At 45.0% G+C, this 21,930-nt stretch overlaps 3 protein-coding genes across 6 annotated transcripts in view; 1 reads left to right on the forward strand and 2 right to left on the reverse strand.

Moving 5' to 3' along the window:
- Positions 1-384: 384 nt before the first annotated feature.
- Positions 385-2,433, reverse strand: LOC125971780 (claudin-7-like). Its single transcript, XM_049724754.1, has 6 exons — positions 2,063-2,433; positions 1,449-1,671; positions 1,225-1,389; positions 1,068-1,149; positions 860-985; positions 385-724 (listed from the first exon to the last, which is right to left on the reverse strand). The coding sequence occupies exons 2-6, from the start codon at positions 1,663-1,665 to the stop codon at positions 619-621; spliced, it is 696 nt and encodes a 231-aa protein (XP_049580711.1). The 5' UTR covers positions 1,666-1,671; positions 2,063-2,433; the 3' UTR covers positions 385-618.
- Positions 2,434-2,574: 141 nt separating this feature from the next.
- LOC125971779 (presenilin-associated rhomboid-like protein, mitochondrial) lies at positions 2,575-5,442 on the reverse strand. Of its 2 annotated transcripts, none has more exons than XM_049724752.1 (10): positions 5,276-5,442; positions 4,551-4,761; positions 4,332-4,472; positions 4,206-4,254; positions 4,035-4,130; positions 3,805-3,954; positions 3,635-3,705; positions 3,456-3,557; positions 3,287-3,384; positions 2,575-3,160 (listed from the first exon to the last, which is right to left on the reverse strand). In XM_049724752.1, exons 1-10 carry the CDS (start codon positions 5,350-5,352, stop codon positions 3,037-3,039), a joined length of 1,119 nt encoding a protein of 372 aa, XP_049580709.1. In that variant the 5' UTR covers positions 5,353-5,442; the 3' UTR covers positions 2,575-3,036. The 2 variants fall into 2 exon arrangements, with proteins under 2 accessions (XP_049580709.1, XP_049580710.1); XM_049724753.2 differs by having other exon boundaries at positions 4,551-4,758; positions 5,276-5,428.
- Positions 5,443-6,516: 1,074 nt separating this feature from the next.
- Positions 6,517-21,930, forward strand: part of LOC125971778 (RNA-binding protein Nova-1) — a 33,704-nt gene continuing 18,290 nt past the window's right edge. The window contains exons 1-3 of one of the 3 annotated variants that reach the window (XM_049724751.2): positions 6,517-6,617; positions 9,965-10,033; positions 16,919-17,062. In XM_049724751.2, coding sequence (XP_049580708.1) covers positions 6,602-6,617; positions 9,965-10,033; positions 16,919-17,062 — 229 coding nt within the window. In that variant the 5' untranslated portion in view covers positions 6,517-6,601. Of the gene's footprint in view, positions 6,618-7,163; positions 7,860-9,964; positions 10,034-16,918; positions 17,063-21,930 lie in introns of those variants that run through there. The other 2 variants (XM_049724748.2, XM_049724750.2) reach the window with 2 other exon arrangements.

Genomic DNA, 21,930 nt, shown 5'->3' on the forward strand with positions numbered 1-21,930 from the left:
TAATTTGACTCCCTAATGAATGGAAATCCTGATTGAAACAACCTCACCAAGGCAATGAACCTCAAAACAGGTTTGAGAACTGTTATTTAAACTTCAAGCCTAATTTGAAACACTAACTCGAAATCCTAACCCTTGAACTGTGTTTGAAAGCCGACTTTGGGAGTCAAAAGCTGGCTTGAAACCATAAATGTCTTGAAACCCAACCCCCCCCCCCCAAAAAAAATATCCGCCATTTTGACAATTTTAAAAGTGCTAATATGGGCCGATTAATATGTCAAACCTAAGTCCTGGCTTGAAACCGTAATTTGACACACCAAACCTTGTTTGAAACCAAATGTCAATAATGCCTGTACATCTTGAAACAAAACAAAAGTTATACGGTTTCCACAAAGATCTTTAATATAAAATGAACATCAAACATTTGAATCACTAAACAGATTATTCTACGATCAACTTCAATAAAATTGCAAGCCATTAATTTATTTACACCAAAAAACGTGCATGATCTCCACCATGACGTAGTAATACAAAACTCAAATCTTAAAATGGCCTCTAAAACATGCAAAGCTCAAAATGACCATTCCTGCTGGAACCGCAATGGTGCATTCAAGGGCCGCCTCACACGTAAGCTTTGGTGCTGTCGTTGCCGTCTGAAGCGTGCGCCGCTCTGTAGATGTTCACATTATGACCTTGACTGCTTTTGGAGTAGTTGTACGAAAACTGTCTGTGGGGGACAAATGATGTCGTCACATGATATTCATGAATATTCAAATACTGGAATAGGAACAAAAAGAATGAGTGGTGTGGCAGCGCCCCCTGTGTGCAGTAAGGTGAACTGCAGGGTAGATTTAAAGTGTACCTTGCATTTGGTAAGGGTGATAATGAGGAAGAGCTCCCCCTGTAGGAGCAACACAGCATTGCACCTCCCATCAGCGCCAGACCGGAAGCTGCCCAGCCCAGGTAGAGACCTGTGCCCAGCTCGAACCTGCAATGGACGCAGGTCTCCATCATCATCGGTGTTGGCATCACCATAATCATCACGTCATCATCATAAACACGCTCGTCACCTGACTGGACGGTATAACGGATTGTAGAAGTCATGGATCACCTTGCCAGCGTACCAAGACACCGCGATCAGGGTGGACACACCTGTGCAGAAAGACAGACGGACAGTCAGACAGACCGCCACACGTGTGCTGACATTTGCCCCTCGCGTCCGTTCACCTGACAGGATGAGCATGACCCCTCCACTCAGGAGAAACTGTCCTTTAACTTGTGGAGAACCTCCGCCCACCTTACTGCACTTCAGACCCAAAATGGACACGATGATGGCGGCCAGGCCCACCACCAGCGATGACATCATCAGAGCGCGACACACCTGCACGTGCACTGGCGAGACACAAAGGATGATGACAACAGCGGGATGTTAAAATGGTGTCGTGACTGACCTGGCAGGTCGAGGAGCGTCTTGAACTTGGTGCACTGCAGCGATCCCAGCGAAGTGGCGGCGCAGGTCATCCAGAGGCCCTCATACTGCCATTGGCTGCTCATGAGAGACTCCGCCTGGCTACGCACCTTCCACTGCTGCGACGACGTGCAGCTGGACTGAAGGCACCACGACAGCACGCCGGCTACCAGGCCACAAATCTGAAGGCCCGTCGACATGATGCGCTGCACAAATTTCAAATTTCACTGGACCTGTCTCTCGGTTTGGTGCCACTCAGTTGTATCTAACGGGATTAAAAATAATTCAGCCTTCGATGCCAGTTTGATGTCACAACATGAAATTTGGTCGATATTTCTGTTGAGTCGACGACTCACAAAAAAATGATCAGGAAGGCCATCCCTGGAAACGGAAAGTCTGCCCGGGAGATTTTGTCCAATTGCTAGACCAAATTAGAATTTTTTATTAGAAGTTTAAAAAAAGTGAATTGTTAAGACCTCAAAGCAGCACGAAATTTGGCAAATGGTAAGTTTGCAGTCGAGTATTGGGTTTCTCAAAAAAAGCAATCCGGTTCCAATCTTGAAAATAATGAAATGACACAAATGGTGAAGTCCTTACCGTTCGTGGAAGTCTGGAGTTGGAGTAAGAATGAGGAATTTATGATCTTCTCCCGCAGTGTTTTCGGGTGACCTGTGTAATGCGATGTGAAAGTTGATGTGAGGCCTTGAGGGTCTGAGCCGCGTTTCGGGTCGACGAACTCTGTAGAAGGCCGACCCTCTAGAACGCACGTCACTGTTTACCCGCCAAAATCGTAGTTTCACTGTAAATCTCTGCAACAAGCTCAAACACAAAACATTTACTTCAGGTTAGTAGTACAATTAAACAACTTAGAACTTCATTCTAGTTCTTGAATTGGATTTTTTTTTTTTCCTCCATACTAAAAACCCACCTTGTGAGAGTTAGAGAACCGGTTTGTGGACTTCAGACTGTCAAACAGATTTTGTTTGCAGGTCATTTTCTGTCAGTCAACGTTGATTCCTTCCAGAATAACACTTAAAAAAAATCACATAAATGCCATACAAAGTTTAATGGTGATTTATGTTAAAAATAAGTCAAGATTTTCTGGCATGTTTTGGTTTTCTGTCTTCATATTGTGCCTTTATTGGTGTCGCATAACTGCATAAAACAACATTCTTATTAATAAATGTCGCCCATAGGGTGAGTGGCTATCTTGCCAAAGTGCCACGCCACGATGTGACAGTTTAACAAGTAGATTTGTAAAAAGTCGCCAACCCAGACTTCTATTTAACTCAAAATGGTTTGTTCCACATACATTTTTGACCTTGTTATTGATTAACTGCTAAAAGTCAAGGTCAACCTTTACCAAAATAGAATTCGCTATGTGACTTGTACTTTGGCAAGACAATCGGGAAAAGAATAACAAAGATTGACGATCATGTTACGAAACTAGACATTTTGATATATTATTGAGGAAGTAGGTTGGACCTGTACAGAAACTCTTTCTCAAATTTAAAACAAGTACTGATCAAGTGTGGAGAACTTAATCGTTCCCATGAGTCCATTCAAACGTCCTACGCGGCGCCTCCTGGCTCGCCTCCGTTTCCGCCACCTCGACCGGTCCGCAGCTCGTGCCAAATTTTGACAAAAGGCTCGCGGTTCTTCCAAATGAGCTCGTGTCCGAAGAGGATGTACCAACTGGAGGAGGGAACACGATAGATGCAAACACTATTTCACCCACAACCGTTTGAAGCACAAAAATGCGCTTTTAGCACCACCATGTGGAGAAAATGTGTACTGCAGGATAAACCACTTGGGACTCACATGCCAAACATGGCACCTCCCAGGTGAGCCGCGTGGTCAAAGAACCGCCAACCCAGCACCAAACCAGCCGCATCCATGGCAACAATCGCCTTTAATGCCTGGAACAGAGACAGATTGACAGATGAGTGAACGGAGGTAAGCAGACAGACCACCAGAATGACGGTCTTACGTTGGCCGCAGTGAACGTGAACATCGGGAGGAAGATGATGGCCAGTTTGGCTTCAGGCATTTTCGTGCAAACTGCAGCCAGGATGGTCATGATGGCGCCCGACTGAAAACACACACATCGTGTGTCATACAACGTACTGACATATATGTCAAGGCTTCATCACGCAGGAAGTGACTCACCGCTCCCAAAGAAGGACCAAACCTCCCGGTGGCCATTTTGCTCACGTAGCTGAAAAAACTAGCAATCACACCTGAGTCCGGCCCACACACACACATAACCAGATCAGAAAAATGTATGTAAAGATAAATTGTCTCAAAGGTCATGTGTGTGTGCGTGTTTGCGTTATTACCGGCCGACATGTAAACGGCCACAAACTGCTCCCTCCCCAGCATGGAGACAGCACTGGTCGAGAAGCTCCACAGCACGTACATGTTGGCGGCCATGTGGAAGAAGGACACGTGGCTGAAGGTTGACAGCAGCATGGGCAAGCACAACGTCTCTGGAGTCAAACACACATGTATGAACATCAATAGGAATTTGATTGCTCTGAGAAAGTGCCAAGAATGATGTTTGTCTGACTGGAGGCGGGGTCTGCGGTGAAGTACTTGAACATGGAGCGCTGGAGCCACGGAACTCGCCAGCAGCAGAACACCACCACGTTGGCGGCTAGGATGGCTGAGAGACAAACGCAACAGATATCATGAAGAAAAAAAAAAAAATTGTGACAAGACACACCAACAGTCATCTCACCTGTGACTGTCTTCTGTCCCTCACTCAAACTGTTCCACCATTGGTTGACCTAACACACAAGCAGCCAATCAGAGTTGTGATCAAAGCATGACTAGGCGGGGCATGGATGTCAATCAATTTGCTTACCTCCTTGCGGACGTCCCCACGCTTCTGCGGCCGCACCCTTTCCAGCCAATCGGCTCGCAGATCGTCATAGTAGCTCTGCACGCGGGACTTGAGGGACTCGTACTGCCAGATGGCCGCCGAGCCGAAGGAGCAGCCTGTAAACTGACAGGAAGTCAGCACAGGTGTCGCTTGGAGGAATTGATGTATTGTAATGCCCCGGTGCCTGTGGTGCCATCTTACCCCCACGGTGAAGAGAAATGGGCGCACCAGCCGGCCAAAGTCTCGTGGTGAACTAGAGGACGGAGGAGGCGATTCCCAGTGAGGGGCGGACGTTCGCCGGTGGGACGCCGTTTCTGATGAGTCCAAAAGTTCATTCTCCACATTTTTGCTTTCAGGTTTTCTGGTGACTTTGCGGAAGCCAGAACGTTGCTGGAAGTTGTGAGTCCACCTGCTAGGCACACACAAAAAAAAAAACAATAACAAAAGGAACTCATGACTGGTCCATAGTCTGGATCTGTCAAGACATTTGGAAAATAAATTAGGTGAAGACAGTGCGAGAATGATTAATTTAGAAAATGTCTCCATTCATTTCAACACAAATATTATATTTATGGCAAAAGTAGAACTTTTCGAAAAGTGAAAAATGGTTCCCAGGTGCTGAATATTTTGAAGTTGAATGGTCTGCATAGGGGGGAAAACGTCAATAGTAATAATGACATTAAGAATAAAAAACACACACACTCTTTAGTATTTACAAACTTTACTATTTACACACTTAATAATAAACTCCGCAGACATGTCAAAGTTACTTTACAAACAAGGCGACCTCTCAAAACAATCTATCATTTGGCAGCTGGCTCGCATCCGTTTTAATTTCACTGCTTAAAAATTACTATCTTAAAGCAGCAGAGGTTCGCCTGTGTGACAGCCAGCCAAGGATCTCTCCATTCGGCCACGTTCCTCACCTGCCTCCCCTTAAACTCCAGAAAACGTCCTCGCCGCTCCGAGAGAGCAAGACGGCGTAGGTCCTCCACGCCGCCATGTTGGAGCGACTGTTCACTTCCGGGTCAGAGAGCCGACAACTGTCAAGCGCAGCTCGAGGATGGAGGTTTGATTTCTAAACACAGCGACACCATGAGGAAATCTCATAATCAGGCGGACTATGTGTTAGAATAGGCTTCTCTGGCACATTTTATTTGTTCATTGAGGGGTCGCTAGTAGAAAAAACTGTTGAAGATGTGAGATAGCTCAAAGTTAGGTATCCCCATGACTACCAGGATACTTATTTTACCCGGAAGAAATAATGGTGGAGAAATGAGCTTTTCTAAACCGAGGACTCAGCGTTGCTCTTGCGCATCTTTACCTACAGATGGCGCCAGAGGATGAACATCTGCTAGTGGAATCTTCAGACTTGGAACTGAACATTACCTGCACAGATGTTTTTCCGAATCCAAATTAAAACACTTCTCTTGTCACATCCTGTGTTGAGTAAACTACAGCTTTTAGAATAGAAATATTCTTTTCGAGCAGACACGCTGTTGTGCTTTTCGGACTCTCCCTGCGTTGAGTACAAAGCGACACAGGTAAAAATCAACATTGGTTAAAAAAGAAAGCCTAAACGAGAGTCTGGCTGGTGCGTTATAACTACCCACCTTCCCGTTTGACTTTTTTTTTCCACATGGCCAGCAGGAGCGTCTGGTGAAACATCTGGACGGAGCCTGGGAAGGCAAAGGTGCCCATTGGCTATGCCGACCTCAAATGAACTGGGACGTGGTCCACTCTCACGCCCTTGCATTCTTTCCTGGACGTGGGAAATCACGCTGCAGAGAAACCACATGCTTTAGAAACATGTTTTCAAAAGTCACTTATTAAAACACACTTTAGTGTCAAGAAATGCATCTTCCAGCAGAGCTCAGTGGTGCCCCGGAGGTTGTGGCAAAACATGGCACAACACTCAGAGTGCATAACTCTGAATTGGAACGGCTTCAATAATTGCTTACATTTTTGCGACGTCGTGGGCGTTCACCGAACGTGCGTGTGTGTGTGTGTGTGCGTGCGCATGCAGGCAATGTCACCTTGACTACAAGCTCCAGGAGGCGATGAGGGTACATCTGTGCACTGGATAGAGGAGAGAGAGAGAGAGTGATTGCCTGTCCGTTTGAGTGTGTGTGCGTGTGCATGTGCGTGTGCGTGACAAACAGCCGGAGAGGAAGAGCGAGGAGGCTGACTCGCTCCCGGTGGTAAGATCGAGCGGCGACCGGAGATTCACCTCTCTTGTCAGCGGCACCGACATGTCAACGCACTCAGGTGGGTCACGTGACCAGTCCCATGATGTCCATCTCATGTCACCGCATCACATCGTGCATGAGATATTTTAACACGAGACATTTTAGGACGATTGTCCAACACTTTACGGAACTTCAAATTCCACTAAAGGCATGTTTGGATGAGTTTGTTAAGGAAGAGCAAGCCCACCAAACCTGTTAGGAAGACGAAGAACGGAGATTGCAAGATATCAAACACACGGTCAATCCCACTTTGTTAGGGATGAAAAATAGAATGCAACAAAAAATAGTTTGATATTACAAATATTTTACCAATACAATAAATGTATTATCTTCTTAATGAAATAGGGTAAAATAATAAAGGTCTTTTAAATAACTAATTTCCATGGGGCAAAAGTGGCATCAATAAAAATGGTACAGTAGTTTTAATGTAAATGTGCGTCATATTGTGACATCTTGCCGTAAAGAAAATCCCAAATATGTTCCTTCACGAGTGAAGCTGAAGTTCACGGGAAGCTCGTGAAGGCACCGCGAGGGCTTGTGACGTCAGCGCCCCCTCCCTCCTCTTCCCTAAGCATCGAGCGCGAGTAGGGATGCTCTCCGAACGCGAGAGTGACTGCAGCATCTTCAGCGAGACGACGCACAGCAGCACGTCGCTCTCTTTCTCCTCCGCCTGCGCACTCCCGACGTCACGCACGCGCGGGATCGCTCTTCTTTTTCTACTGCGCATGCCCTGCTGCTTTCCCCATCTTTTTTCGCTCGGATTTGACCCGTTTCGTCGCAATGACACGCGCGTGATGGAAGACTGACGTGAACGCGCTCCACCAGCCTCTCCTGGAATCTTCTCCCCCCCCCCTCCCTTGTCCACCTTCTCCTTCAACCCACCCTCCTCTTCCGCGCGTAGCATCTCTCCTAAGCGCGTGCGCGAGAGCCCCACACCGCTTTTTTGTCTAGTGCGGACCCGCGCGCGCGCGCCACCCTCCCGAGGACTCGCCCGCGCGGCCACGCTGCGTCAAGAGAAAGGGAGAGACAAAAAAAAAAAAAAGACGAAGAAGAAGAAGGGGGGGGATTTAAGCGGACCGAGGCATCATCCGAGCGAGCGCAAACATGATGGCCGGCGGAGCAGTGCAGCAGAACGGCCTCTTCGCCACCCCGCACCACCACGGCCAGCAGCCGCACATGGAGGCCGACCCGCCGGACTCGCGCAAAAGACCCCTGGAGACCCCCACCGAGGCCAGCAGCACCAAACGCACCAACACGGGAGGTAAGAGATGCGCGCGGGGGAGGGAGCGACCATTGGCCTCCGCTCGTCTTGCCCTCGGAATGGCGACGCTTTATTATGATGCCAATGATTACGATTACCGCGGAGCCTTCGGTTCTGCTTAACGGAGCGTTTTATTGGCTGCGTGAAGGGAATGGGACAATGAGGCACGACCGGGGATGCAAAGGCGAGGCTTCCGCGGCTGCCTCGCCTCCACCCGGGCTGTTTTTCTCCGCGGAAGCCCCGCGCCGGAGGAACAAGTGGGACGTAAACAAGTGAAATCCGGATGCGGCTGGTGCGTGAAGGCATCATGACCTTGTGTGTGTGTGTGTGTGTGTGAGAGAGAGCGAGAGAGAGAAAGAGAATGACTGAGATAATCTCACACATCAGCCGCCATCGCCCGATTAACAAGCAAGTGCGTCAGTGTGCACTCACACGCCACCGAGTCCCTCTTATTATGATTATGATGATGACTATTCTGGTCAGTATGTCGCCATGGCAATCTCCATTCTTGTTTTCTTTTTGTGTTTACATGCTGTCATGCATCCCATCACAGCATCCCAACCATCATGCAGTCACATATGATCTACATTTATACAAATATGCTACATAAAAGTAAGATTGAAACAAATTGGAAAATCTGCAATGTTTATTTTGACAAATTTTGTACAATGTTTAAAATGACCCCCTAAATGTGTCAAACGCTTACTAGCCACAACGCCTCAGATCCTAACTTTTTGAATTATGCATTAGGAAACTAAAAATACAAGAGGCAGGTTTTTATTAGGAGGTCAACGGAAGGTTCCAGATTCTTACGAGTTAGCGTTATTTATGCAATTCAAATTGTACGGAAATATTTTTTTATGAAGGGATTTTGACAAACAGAAGTTGAGAGATCCTCAGACGAAACTATACTGGCCTGTGATTAAAAAAAAAAAAAAAAAATGGAACATTTAAATCGTCTCAAATCCGCTAAATCTGCGCCGCATCAAAACATTTGCCGAGTAGTTCTGCGTGACCTACTTGCCGAAAACCTCACGGAGACCAAGCTTGTTTAAGTCAGTCGTGTTTACAGCCGTTACTGTTGGAGTCAACTTTGTCGTTTCCAGCGTCTATGACGAGTGATGTTTTCATGGACTTGCAGTAACTCGCTAACATTTTAAACAGCGAATTAAATCACCTTCGATTTGATGAGCAACTTCAATCGGTTTTCTTGTGTTTAATTGTGGGGGAAAAAAGATTTGTGGTAAAGTTGCATTTCTATGAGTGCCTTACGTCACTTGGTATGATTTTTAAATAAAAGCAGTAATATTTTTGGCTAGGGACTACAATCAGCTATGTTTTGATCACTGATTGTTTTGATTTGTGATTGATATCAGTTACGCTGAATTAAATTCACGTTTTGATCAGTGACTTCATTCCTGAGTCGAACCAATGAATCTCTGCGTCAAATGAATGATAATTTTCATGAATGAGTTAAGTCCATCGTATTTTGATTAGCGGTTTAAATCGGACCTTAATCTGTGAGTTGGCTAAATCGGTGATTTATAGTGAGTTAATTCTATGGTTTGATTTGATCGGTAACGTTTCGATGAGTTAAATCGTTTTGATTGGGAAGTTAAATTGGTCCAGCGTGAGTTTCGACGCGTGCGTAAAGCCGGCGATATTCTGATTAGTGATTTAAATCGGCTATGTTTTGACGACTGACTTCAACGAGTGACGTTTTGGTTTGAGTGCAGCTTAGTGCTGCATGTAAAAGCTAGCCCCCCCCACCCCCCCTTCCCCTCCCTGGGGATGCTGAGTGCAGTGGGCAAGCAGCCCGTCCATTTAGACAAATGAAAAGGTTGGGATGATGATGAAGAGCAGGATGAAGAGGAGGATGAGGAGGAGCGACTTAGCTACCTCAGCCAGCGGACTGAAAGATGGCAGTCTATTATTGACCAAAGCTAAAATCGAGTTTATTTACAAAGCTCGGTGTTTTTAGCGTTTAGCTTAGCCATCCTCTTGGTTTGTTTCTGTGAACAAATTAGTTGACGCCACCAAACTCCCCCCCCCCTCCCTCCGACCCTACACCCCCGCCCCCCCCTCTCTGCTTCCTCTCTCTGTAGTGGCCTTCCTGCAGCCGCTTTTTGAAAGCGAAGGCATTGTTTTCCCACACCAAGACACTGAGAGCCATGGTAAGACTGCTTCTTTCTACCAATACCTAACCTTTATACAGACACACACACAACACACACACACACACACAGCGCATACCATACCAAGACATGCTAACGTGCTTTCTATCGTATCCATGACACCCATTTTTTTCCATATGTGTTTCCTTTCTCCACACTGCCAAGCTGGTGAGTCCTCATGACCTTTGAACTCATGCCAGCCATGCCATCATTTGGGCTTATTGTTTGTTTAATTTGTTTGTCACACGCAGGTTGTGTCGAACGGATTTTGCCACGTGGGAAACAACAATGGTTACCTATTTTTATCTCGAACAATATAAATATACAATGAAAAAAAAAAAGATGACATTTAGAAGATAAAAAACATTTTTTTTGATTGGGAAAAAAATGGCAAAGATGAATTTTCAGGTGTTAAAACCATAAAAGCCAACAACCACTGCTGTCAAGACTCAATAAGAGAGCAAGAGATTCATATTTAGTCACTGTATACGTGTGTGTGTGTGTGTGTGTGTGTCCGCTGTCAGGTGGTCTGTGCGTGATCCAAATGGCCGCCTGCAGCTCATAAATCACGGCAAACGTCACATAAAGAGGTGAAGGTCTGAGAGATGAAAAGATCAATGAGGAGCCGCTGTTCCAAGCATCCCCCCCCCTAACGTCCGCCCGGACAAGCCCCCCAACACTGCTTTAATCCACAGACCCTGAACTCACCGTCATGTCAAGCAGACAGAAAGCAGGAATTAGAAATGTATTACATCTGCGCCATTTAGCACATTCCAGGCTAAAGGACAACAAATGAGAAAATTAGCTGCTAACTAGGGATCAGGAATTTCACGGATATGTAAAGACAATTTATTTCAAAATAATTGAAAGACTTGCGCAGTTTAAGAACAACATGATCACTTCATGATATAATAGCCAAATGGCGCTAGCTGCAATGAGACTGTTGTGCCATACTTAAATTTAATTTAAAAAAAATTCAAAATGTAAACAGATCCAGATAAAGATATGTTACGGATGGATTTCCCTTGGGCAGCGCCTGAAGTTGAAAGTTCGGGGAAGGAGCGATGAGCTAAACGAGTGAGGCGGGCGAAAAGGCCATTGACATTTGCGCTAACGCTCGAGATGCTAACGAGCGTGTCGGCCATTAAGCAAGAACGCTCAGTTGTGACCGTTAGCATGATGATTATGATGATGAGGAGGACTGAGGAAGAGGCTTTTTTTTTTTTTTTTTTTTTGCTCTTGTTTTTTTGTTTGAGGAGCAAAGATGGCCTCGAGAGGAAGGTTTGAACTTTCAGTTACCATGGCAACCAAACTGGATCAGCTTTCTATTTCCTCCCCTTCCCATTTCCTTTTGACTTCATTTGCTCTTCTTTTGTTTCATTGTTTGCAGTCAGTTTCATTCCATTCTTTAACTTTTATTCTTTTGGCTCTTTTTCCCACTCCAAACATTTCCATTTACCGTTTGTTCTACTTTTGTTTGCTTATCTTTGGCTTTTCTCCTTCTTTTTCCTTTCCTCCTCCTCCTTTCCCTTCAATGCCACGTTTTCTACCTTCTCCTCATTATTCCTTGTCTTTCATCTTTTTCTGTTATTTCCACGCTCTTCTTTTCTGTTTTCCATCGACTTTCCCTCCTCCTCAGTTTTTCTTGGTCATTCCTTAATCCCTTTGTCTTCTGTCCTTTTCGTTTTCCTCGACTTTCCACTCTCGGCTGTGCGACGTGTTCCAGTTCAATCTGTAAATTGTTGGACTGACGCAGCGTTTTTTTTTTTTTCTTTTCTCCGGAAGGTCGAGACAAGGAATACAATCACACGCACATACATGAAGTCGATGAAAGTGACACGGAGTTGAGCGAACGTCCTTTTTTTTTCGTATTTGTCGAGTGACAAAGAGGACGTAGGAAGTTTATGAGTGGACACGGTGACGATGGCAGTGTCGCAAACGTCGGAGAACATTGCGTTCCCGGCCAGCCTTCTCCTTGCCTTCGTCCTCCTCATGCATTCTAATCAGGCTGTGTTCCAGACCCACATGTCCTCGCCCTCCTCATCCTCCTTCCATCCATCCGTCCATCTATCCATCGCCCGGCAACCGCCGCCAATCGATCGGGCAGGGCGGTGAAGCCAATCGCTTCGACCTTTCTTCCACCTACGCCTTTTTTTTTTCTTCAAAATACTGCATAAAAGTGAAAAAAAAAAAAAAAAAGACGAAGAAGCCAAGAGGCGGGGATGTTGCAGCTGAGCGAGCCGCGTGATTGGCTGTTCAGGGCGGCGATGAATATAGATGAGAGGGGGCGATAAAAAAAGGCTGAGCCAAGCAAGGAAGACTATTGCGCACCTCCCCCTCATCTCAAAACACACACACACACACACACACACACACGGACTCACACACTACAGGGACAAGGATGTTAGCATCATTAGCATAGCCGCTTCGATTTCATTGAAATTGTAATTAGTGACTTCTCGCTCTAGCTAACTCGCAGAATAGTTCCAATCTTCATAATCGCCTTTATTAACAGTTAGAGATTCTTCCTCGACAAATGTGCCATTTTTTTGTGGTTCAACAATTGTAAATTGTGAAGCCTAAAAATCACGCAAACAGTCGCAGTATGTTTTTCAGCCGCAATAACAATATACGATTCGCAAAATGCGTCATGTCCGTATCTCCGTCATACAGTGGCTTAACAGAAGCTGCTCAAACATGTCATAAGTAAGATGCCGAGGTGAAACATAGACAACACACACACGGCATCAAATGACCCCCCCCAAAACCCCTTGATGAGCTCCGAGTGTATTTTAGCGTATCTTTCTGTCGGTAGACAGCTGGTGGAGCCTCTCTGCATTTTGAGTGTGTGTGTGTGTGCATGTGTGTGTACGTCGCCGTGTGCAACCCACCAACAAAAGACCCCCAGGATGAGGGGATGTTAGACAAAGCATGTCTCCCCCTTCCCTCTCCCTTAAAGGAGATGAATATTTGAATTCCCCAGAGGCCATGCACCCACGCCAGAATCCCCCACCACACACACAAAATTTCGATTATTTTTTTTTTTAATCTGCCGTTTACTTCTATATCGGAAGGCTTCAAACTGGCGTAGAAGAAACGCGATCAAAGCGGCGAGCATTAACAAGCTCATAAAGCGGGCTCTGTCCCGTCTGGTTTTGCTCGTTACGAGCGCACGTTTAATCCGGTTGTAATCTGAGACCCCGGCGGACATTACGACGCTCAAACAGCTACATTTTAGCCCCAAACGTATTCCTGCCAAAAAATTCGAAAGCGTGGACTATCCGAAAGATGTGTTTTGGAGTGTTAGCGTAGCTAACCAGCTAACTCCACTTTGCAATTGCATAACCGTCGATGTGAAGGCCATCAAGTTTGAAAATGGTGGAAAAACTTTTGAAAGCTAGCCATTGAGGATGACGTCATTCAGTCCTTTCACGCTTTCAACAATTCTCTCGAAACAAATTTCTGAATCCACTTCACAGGGTTCTTGAAGTTTTTAATTTATACGTGCGCGGTGGCGAGGATGAGGACGGTGGGATCGGCTCGGAGAAAGAGGAGCCCCCTTTTCCTTTGCCCCGGGGACACAAGATCCCCAGGATTTAAGCCCTCAATCCCGCAGCATGTGGCGCCTATTCTGGGCCCGCTAGGTCGGCGCGGGCCTTAGCAACAGATTGCACTGTTTACTCGCACCGTGATGGTGTATTATTTATGATGGAGCACCCACACACATGTTGAACTCCGCTTATGAAACCTGCAAATAACACACACTCAGGACAGTGGGGTGAAGTTGACATGCACGCTCGGGCAATTTGTTGCTTTAAAGCACAAAGTCCTGCCTTCTGGTTTTAAAAAAGCCCCCCCACCCCCCACAAAGAAATAATTAAAAATCATATATATATATATTAAAAAAATATAAAGAATATAGTTTACAAAGTTAAAGAATATTAATATAATATTAATATGAGGAAAAAAATAAATTAATTTGAAATATTTAGGTAATTTAATATACTGTAAAATTACATATATGTCAAAAGTATTATTAATGCAGTTGGATTCATTGTGATAAAACGTTTTATTTTACAAGAAGACTTACAATAAAGTATTAAAATTTCAAGAATTAAAATGCAGAATTCGAAAATAATAATAAAATAAATTACTGGAATATATATAAAATAAAATCATCTTTCTCAGACAGCCACTATTCACATTTGCATGTCCTGTGCATGGATTAGTGAGACGCTAACAAGGTCGGGGCGACCGCGGCCGGATCCAGAGTGTATGCACGTGTGATGTAATTTATCTTGTTTCGGAAAGAAGACCTCAACGATTTGAGATGCAAGATTTGTTTGTCATAAAAGCTCTCAGCAGCCAGGTTTATTAGCTCCTAAAGCCACACGTGCTTAAACTGGCAAAAGCATGCGTCCCTGTTTGGACTCTGCTGCCAAAAAAGAAGTCCAGGAATAAAATCATTTAAGTAAAAATGAATTACAGGAAAAAAAAGTGTAAGGCAATAATAGTCATGAAATCCCGGGAATGAAGAAAATGACTAAAATTACAAAAAAAATTACATCATTTTTTTTTGCGCCATTTCGATTTACCAATCTCTGCCGCCTTGTTAACACAAGTTGGTTATAATTAGCTAGCCTCCATCTAAAATAGGTCAACGCCAAGGCTTTGCTTCGCACAAGTGGGTCATCGCGGCGAGGAGTCGAAAATCGAGTGCATGATGGGAAACGCCGAAGGGAAGGAGAAAACACACTCATTTGTTACATAACAGATTTTACGACACTACCGAGGACAAATACAACTGGAGGGCTAGCGGGACGTTTTGAAGCGCTACTTGGTCTTGGCGCTAGTAGTTAACTAGCATCATATAGCCCAGTTGCTAATTTAGGCCCAACTGCTTAGAAAGAAACGGTTAAGTGGAAAGTTAGAAAAGTCAGAGGCAACCAAGTCGGATTTGGAAAAGAAAAAAAAACTGAGTCTGGTGAACGTATGCGCTCCCTGCTTTTTGTCTTTCGTCGCCGGGCCGTCAGTGAGTGTTGAGGAAAAAAACAGTCGAGGCGTTTCCTGCCTCATGTGACCTGACGCAACGCGAGAAGCTCGCCGACACGTCGTTTGTTTGACTCGTAAAAGCAAGTGTGTGAAACAATGACGCCTGTTTCTTTTTTTAATACGCTGGAATGCCGCAGGGATTTTGTTTATTTCTGTCCACCGGTCGCCGCGTGGATTTGTATGTGAGAAGTCTGCCGCCGTAGACAGGAAGTTAGTAGCCTGACGTCTCCTTTCGAGGACAACAGTCCATGGAAAACACCTGTGGCGTCACGACAGAGGACTTTCAGAATATTATCGGGACCGTAAAGAAATTAACCGTCGGCCAAAAATGACTCTCACGCCGGACTTGTTTTCACAAACGTTATTACTATTATGATGGCATTTTAATAAATGTGAAATAAAAAGATACTAAAATTTAAAAAATACAAATTAAAAAGAGGTGAAGAATATACAAATATTGGAAACATTCCAAAAAACTTAAAATATTAGACAAAAATGCCAAATGGAATAAAATACATTACTGCCACCTACAGGACTGGAGTGGTCATGTCACATCCAGATGGCCAATTTTAGAGTCTTTTCCTTGGCGGAGGTATCTCTCGTGACGTTCCCCATATGCTCCGGTGAAAAGCGCGCATCGGCCCCGCCTTTGCGTGAAAGTGTGGCGCTGTAATAATAATCCTATTTTAATCTGCTACCCCCCGAGGTTACGTGTCCCGGATTATCCAACATGAGGACGGCACATGGACTCAAATTTGACGTGATACACTCGCTCACTGACCTTCACACTCTTTCATGACCAGGGGACATTTAAAAAAAAAAAATTGCAAACTGCATACCACAAGATGTATTCTTTTTGAATTCATTCTACTTCCTTTTCCCATCTTGGTTTAAAAGAAAGAAAGAAATACATGTGTCTTCATTTATTTATCAATTCGTGTATTTATTTAAATATTTATGTTTGTTTCCGTTCTGAGATCATCTCCAAGTCTCATTATTCTCCCGCAAAAAGTTCTCGGCTCAGGCCCAGATCACAGACATTTTCATGTAAATCTGTAATTATATGAAAGTGGAATGCAAACAAAAAACACATTTGCTTTGCCTTTTTTTTTTTTTTTTGGTCGGAGGACCCTCCCACGCCAAAACCCGCGCTATGCTGTGGAGCTATGCGTCCAGCGGCTGGGGCTGGCCCCGATCCGATTAGAAGCTCGCTCCTCGGCTCCCTGTCGCCGTGCCAACACGCTGACGAGGACCAGATTCCTCGGGCCTGACGCCGAAATTAGATCAGGGCCGATGGCGAGGCCGCCGCGTTCAAAGGCTGCGCGGGGAAAGCGAGCAATAACGCCGGCAGGGAATCCTCACATTATGGAAATAATGACTTGTCGTGGGGATCGGTCATCCTTTGATGGACACTTGAGACCGAACGGGAGCTTCCTGGAACTCAATTTCCATGAAATGTAATTGGAATGAAAAAAAAAAAAAAAAGAGATGGCAGGCTTGAGGACTAAAGTACAAACAGGCAGCGAACGTCTGTTTTAAGTGATTGGTGAAAATGTAAATTCACCTGCTAAGAGGGAAAAGATTTTTAAAAATGTTATAAAAAAAGTGGTAAAGATAACATATAAAGTAAAATTAATCTGTAAAATAGTGGGATTGTTCCTGTATGTTAAAAGCAAAGTAAGCTAGCTTAATGCTAACATGTAAAAAATGTCTGGCATGAGAGAAAAGGTACAAACGGACTCCAGTTTTTTATTTTTCTGTCAAGCTGAACCGCGCATCGAGGGAAAGTTTTCCCTGCCGCCTAACTTCCCGTTTCCTGTTTTCCGGCCACAGAGGAAGGCGAGTACTTCCTGAAGGTTTTGATCCCTAGCTACGCGGCGGGCTCCATCATCGGCAAGGGCGGACAGACCATCGTCCAGCTACAGAAGGAGACCGGAGCCACCATCAAATTGTCCAAATCCAAAGACTTCTATCCCGGTAAGAACCGGCGTCCCATCACAAACGCTTGGCGGGTTTATTTGACGAGATCTTGAGGTTATCAATTAAAGATGGACGGATGGATCGATGCAAAGATCATAGATGATTGGTTGAATTTATGGCGGCTTGAAAGATGGTTGGTTGATTGAATGACTGATTGATTGTTTCCTGGAAAGGTGAATGGATATGAATTGATTGTGATGGATGGATGGATGGATGCGTCAATATGGTCGATAAAAAGACAAACGGAGTGATGGTTTATCAATATGTATGATTTATGTTATCGATGCTTGGTCGTCAATGGAATATTGAACTGCTTGATGGACGTATGCATGGGTGGTTTGTTGATGAATTGATCAGCTGCTTCCTGGAAAGATGGACGAATGATTGATGATCAATAGTGGCCGGCTGTTGTATTGATGTTTTAATTGGTTGTCTCGAGGGATTACGGATTGATGCATGGATCAAAGATTTGCTGGAAATTATGAATGGAATGAAAGTGTGTTTGGCGATGATGGATTTCGAATGGTGGTTAGTGGGATAATGATTTTATGTTTCCGTAATGATGAATGAATTTGTGGGTAAATAAATGCTCACTCATGGTTGGTTGCTTAAAATTCCCACCGCATTCAATTCCACTGCAGTGTTGTCATGGCGACAGCAGTCTGTGTGTGCCGCAATTGCCGTTTCCCAGTCAATCACAGTGCCAGTGTGATTGTGTGTGTTTACCCGGCGAATTCTAGAATGTAGCATCATGCTAACATGTCTCGCTATTGGTTTATTAGTAACATAGGCGGCCATTTTGTTTGTTTGCACCCTTCGATGCACAAACAAGGCGCCGTTGTTGTTTTTACACATCAGACTTGCCTTGCCAGCTACACACACATGCACACACACAGACACACACAAAATTGCAGCAGGTGGGCCTTTTGATTTGTCACCCAGGAAGAACCTCTAATTTGCATACAGATGCCCCCTTCAGCGGCAACAACGCACACACACACACACATGCACACACACACACACACACACACAACTTCTTCAGTGGAGTGCACAAGCGCCTCATTCTTTCTTTCACTTGTCGTCCTTCCTTCGCCCGGCCAGCTCGGCAAAGCGTTGCAGCTATTTTGGCAGAGCATATGTGTATGTGTGTGTGTGTGAATATTATTTACTACTTTCATCTTGGATGTATGGCAGCTCGTGCTTTGGTATGTGCGTCTGCACGTGCGTGTGTCGGGAATGAGCTGCCGCGTCTAACGAAGACAAAAAGGACATTTAGTGCAACGTCTTGGCCGGAGCGTCTCATTCCTGTCCTCTCTCGCTACTCGGAAGACATTAGTCACTTTCCTCCCCCACTCACATACACACACACCCCCACACTCACACACACGGACCCTAACACATCCCCTCCTTCCCCCTAAAATGGAGCGTACCATTTTTCTCTTATCTGAATGAGAGGTTTGAATGAGACATTGAAGCTTGAAAATAACCTTGGCTTCGAATGAGGAGAGGAGCATGTGCTGTTGCCACGGCAACTCGAGAATACCTACTTTTAGACACCTGCTTACAATTCCTGCATGCCTCAAATTGCCGTCTTCCTTCACCTCCAACTGCTTTTTTTTTCTGGGACTTTTCTCGTCTCGTCTCCTTCCCCGCAAGTCTCCTTACATCCTTGCCTCCTTTGCTTAAAGCTTCAGACATTTTCTTATTCATATTCTTTTGCTTCACTTTTCTGCCTCCCCATGTGCTGTCCCACCAGTTTCCCTTTCCTGGTCTCCTTCCATCCTTCCCTCAGAGCCGTGTCGTCCTTTCATCCGAACATCCTTCCATCCCTCCCCCGGCCTCATCCATCACATCTCCGAGGAGAAAAGTGCAGCAGCAGCACTTTGTCCGCCAGCGCGAGCGCACAAGATCGGCCACCATTCTTTCGCTTGATTCTCGTCCAAATATAACCTCAGAGGACAAAGCGGCAGTCCACCATGCGGAAGACATCGTCTCGTACATGAGGAGCGGTTTATTATTTTTTTTCCCCCATCTTGTCACGTTTCTCATTCGACGTCAGGCTCGCAGCTGACGGGACATTTGCCGCTTCATCACTTTGCGCTAATGAAGCCGAGGCCCCTCCGCATTAAATATTTATCCCTTACAACTGTTTTCTTTTTAATTACAATCGACCCGTTTGCTTCCTCTCGCGATATTGAACACACACTTGCACTCACGCACACACACAAGCAAAGACCAAGTCATAAATTCAGAAAGTGAATTACTATTGGTTCCACCCCCGTATATTTATGAAGGTTATCAATATGCTGAGAAACAAATCCTGGTTAGTGTTTTTGCATGTGGTATTAATTAATTAGGGAACATTTCTAGTTATTTCAGCAGAAAACTATTGTTGAGTTCAAGAAACTCATCTGACATGTATTCTTCTTCGATGGTTTTAGGAGCGACAGTGACTTCAAACTGTGCTACATTGCCACCCAGTGGTGCAACATCATAACTGCAATTAAAGCTTACACTGAAAGACGATGCGTTCAGTTCAAAGGCAATCTGAAAAACGATATTCTTGCCATGTTTTTGCTTTCACGCACGTACTTTTGACCACATCATGCCGCAATCTCCCGCCGCAGTCACAGCGCGCCACCATTTTAGAACATTGCCGGTAATCCTGCGCCATGATTGCGGCTCCCTACATACAAGCACATCTGTCACACATGGTGACGCACACACCTGACACGCACACACTCGCACACGCTGTTTGCATCTCTGTAAGCCTCTTATAGCACTGCTAAGCTCTGCCGCCGCAAAAACATCACAGAGCGAGGCAAACATGGCCGCCGTGGGCCTGGCGCTGTGATGTGTCGAGGGGAACTCGTCGGGCAGACCCGCACGAGCCCGTTGGTCGTCTCTTTCGGATGTTTTTCATCCGGCGGATAAAGTGTAGCTGTCACATTTTTTATTTCTCGTGTTTCTCACATCGCCTTTTACATCCAGATGTCGGACAAGACAGGACAGGTGCTTGCTCCCTTAGTCGCTTCGGCACATCAGTCAGCGCCCCGCGGCCCCGCTGACAGGCACGACTAATCGATCCGCTCGCGGCATCTGCGTCCCCGACGGGGTCAGAACCGGACGCGCCCTCCACGGCCCCTCGCCTCCCTCTTCTGCAACGGTCACGTCGCCTTCGCGGGACTGACAGCGGAGCGCGGAAAGGATGACGGATGGCGCTCGGTGCTCGTTGCGTTTGGCCTTTTAATGAGGAAGCGTTGAGGGTCCCACAGAGGCCTGAGCATAAATAGAACGGCGGGCCTGGCAATCGATTCTGCTGCTGCATAAAATGCATGTGTGTGTGTCTGTATGTGTGTGTGTGTGTGTGTGTGTGTGTGTGTGTGTGTGAGCATTGCATGCGTGCGTGTGGTGGGATAATGTTGTCTTCCAGTGAAATATGATCTTAGTAAACCCTCAAACACTTTTGCTGTCTCTCATCACCCCCAGAGCGCAGATATACACACACACACACAGACACACACTCACACACACAAATGACAGGCTGAAAAATCAAACTGTTTCGCAAACACAAGCATAATCGGCTCGCTCGGTTCCACCAATGAAAATTTCTGTCAAAGAAGTTGAGTTAAAAAATGCTAACTTTCCCTCCGGTCGTCATTGTAACAAAAGCCATACTCTGAATTTGTGTGACAGAACCCCCACCCTTAAAAAAAAAAAAAAAAAAAAAGATGATTTCACCCTCAGCATGCTGTAATGGCTTATCCAATGTCAAAGATTTCATGAAGACATCAGAGATCGCTTTTAAATTGTGATAAAAATGCATCATGTGAACGCTGTAAAATAACTGTTTGCCTCCATGTGTGTGTGCATGTGTGTGTGAACACCGCAGCTCATCAAAATGTTGGCGGCCTCACCGCGAGACATGAAAAGTGCAGCACATGTTGGAAATAAAAGTCAAAACTTAAGCGCTCATGCACTCACTCGACTCGGAGCTGACACGATGATTCATGAGCGTGTGCAGCGCGAAACGTTATGTGATCGGATTAAAGACTTCCAGCTTACTGCAGGACGGACCAGAAAGCACACCGACGTTGAAGCAAGCCGTCATTATTTTTCTACAAATGGAATCTGTCAACGGTCGATCTATATGGAAGCCAAATTTCCTCCCGTGGGAAATAATCTGGACAATGTTTAAGTCAAGTATAACTGTGAACGTCTGGCACTTTTTAAAAACAGCAAAACCAAAGTGACTATGAAGAAACGACTTCTGTGCAAAAAAAAAAAAAAAAAAAAACATCCGTCAAAAGCCAAGTAGATTATTGGATCTCCAAAAAAAGTTGAGTAATATTTTGATGGATCTAAACGAGAGTGAACAACAACAAAAACAAGAGAAGTTAAAAGTAAAAAGTCGACAGAAATTTATCCTGATCACCTTTTCCTAAACAGTTATATATTAAATTGAAAAAAAAACTGCTGCAAAATCTAAACAAAAAAGCATAGAAAAGAAAAAATTATAATAAAAATATTCAGAAAGATAAATATATCTGTTGCCAATTTGAATTGGTGGAGCCACAATAATAATATATTATTACTGCTTTGTGTGTGGCATCGGTTTCTATCTCTAGTTTTCTTCTTTTGAAAAAAAAGGCAGTAAATGCTTTGTTTTGTTCTTTTTCTTTCATTCCATAAAGCTTTGATCCAATTCTGAATGATCCAACTTCAGCACTGCTCCAAACCAAATCATCAATTATGTATCAGATCACGTGTGTGTGTGTGTGTGTGCGTGTGTGTGTGTGTGTTCAGTTCATCACAGCCGTGAGGATTGTTGTCAGCAGCGCAAATCCAAGCCAACATTTGAAGCC

Source organism: Syngnathus scovelli, chromosome 7, assembly GCF_024217435.2.
Source record: "Syngnathus scovelli strain Florida chromosome 7, RoL_Ssco_1.2, whole genome shotgun sequence".
Lineage (NCBI taxonomy): Eukaryota > Metazoa > Chordata > Actinopteri > Syngnathiformes > Syngnathidae > Syngnathus > Syngnathus scovelli.

Excerpts from the sequence above, each read along its gene's own strand:
- LOC125971780 (XM_049724754.1), bottom strand. The coding sequence starts at position 1,665 with ATGTCGACGGGCCTTCAGATTTGTGGCCTGGTAGCCGGCGTGCTGTCG. Across the intron at positions 1,390-1,448 it reads GACGCTCCTCGACCTGCCAG|TGCACGTGCAGGTGTGTCGC; the intron begins GTCAGTCACGAC and ends GTGTCTCGCCAG. Across the intron at positions 725-859 it reads TCACCCTTACCAAATGCAAG|ACAGTTTTCGTACAACTACT; the intron begins GTACACTTTAAA and ends TGTCCCCCACAG.
- LOC125971779 (XM_049724752.1), bottom strand. The coding sequence starts at position 5,352 with ATGGCGGCGTGGAGGACCTACGCCGTCTTGCTCTCTCGGAGCGGCGAG. Across the intron at positions 4,131-4,205 it reads GGGACAGAAGACAGTCACAG|CCATCCTAGCCGCCAACGTG; the intron begins GTGAGATGACTG and ends TTTGTCTCTCAG. Across the intron at positions 3,706-3,804 it reads GGCCGTTTACATGTCGGCCG|GTGTGATTGCTAGTTTTTTC; the intron begins GTAATAACGCAA and ends GGCCGGACTCAG.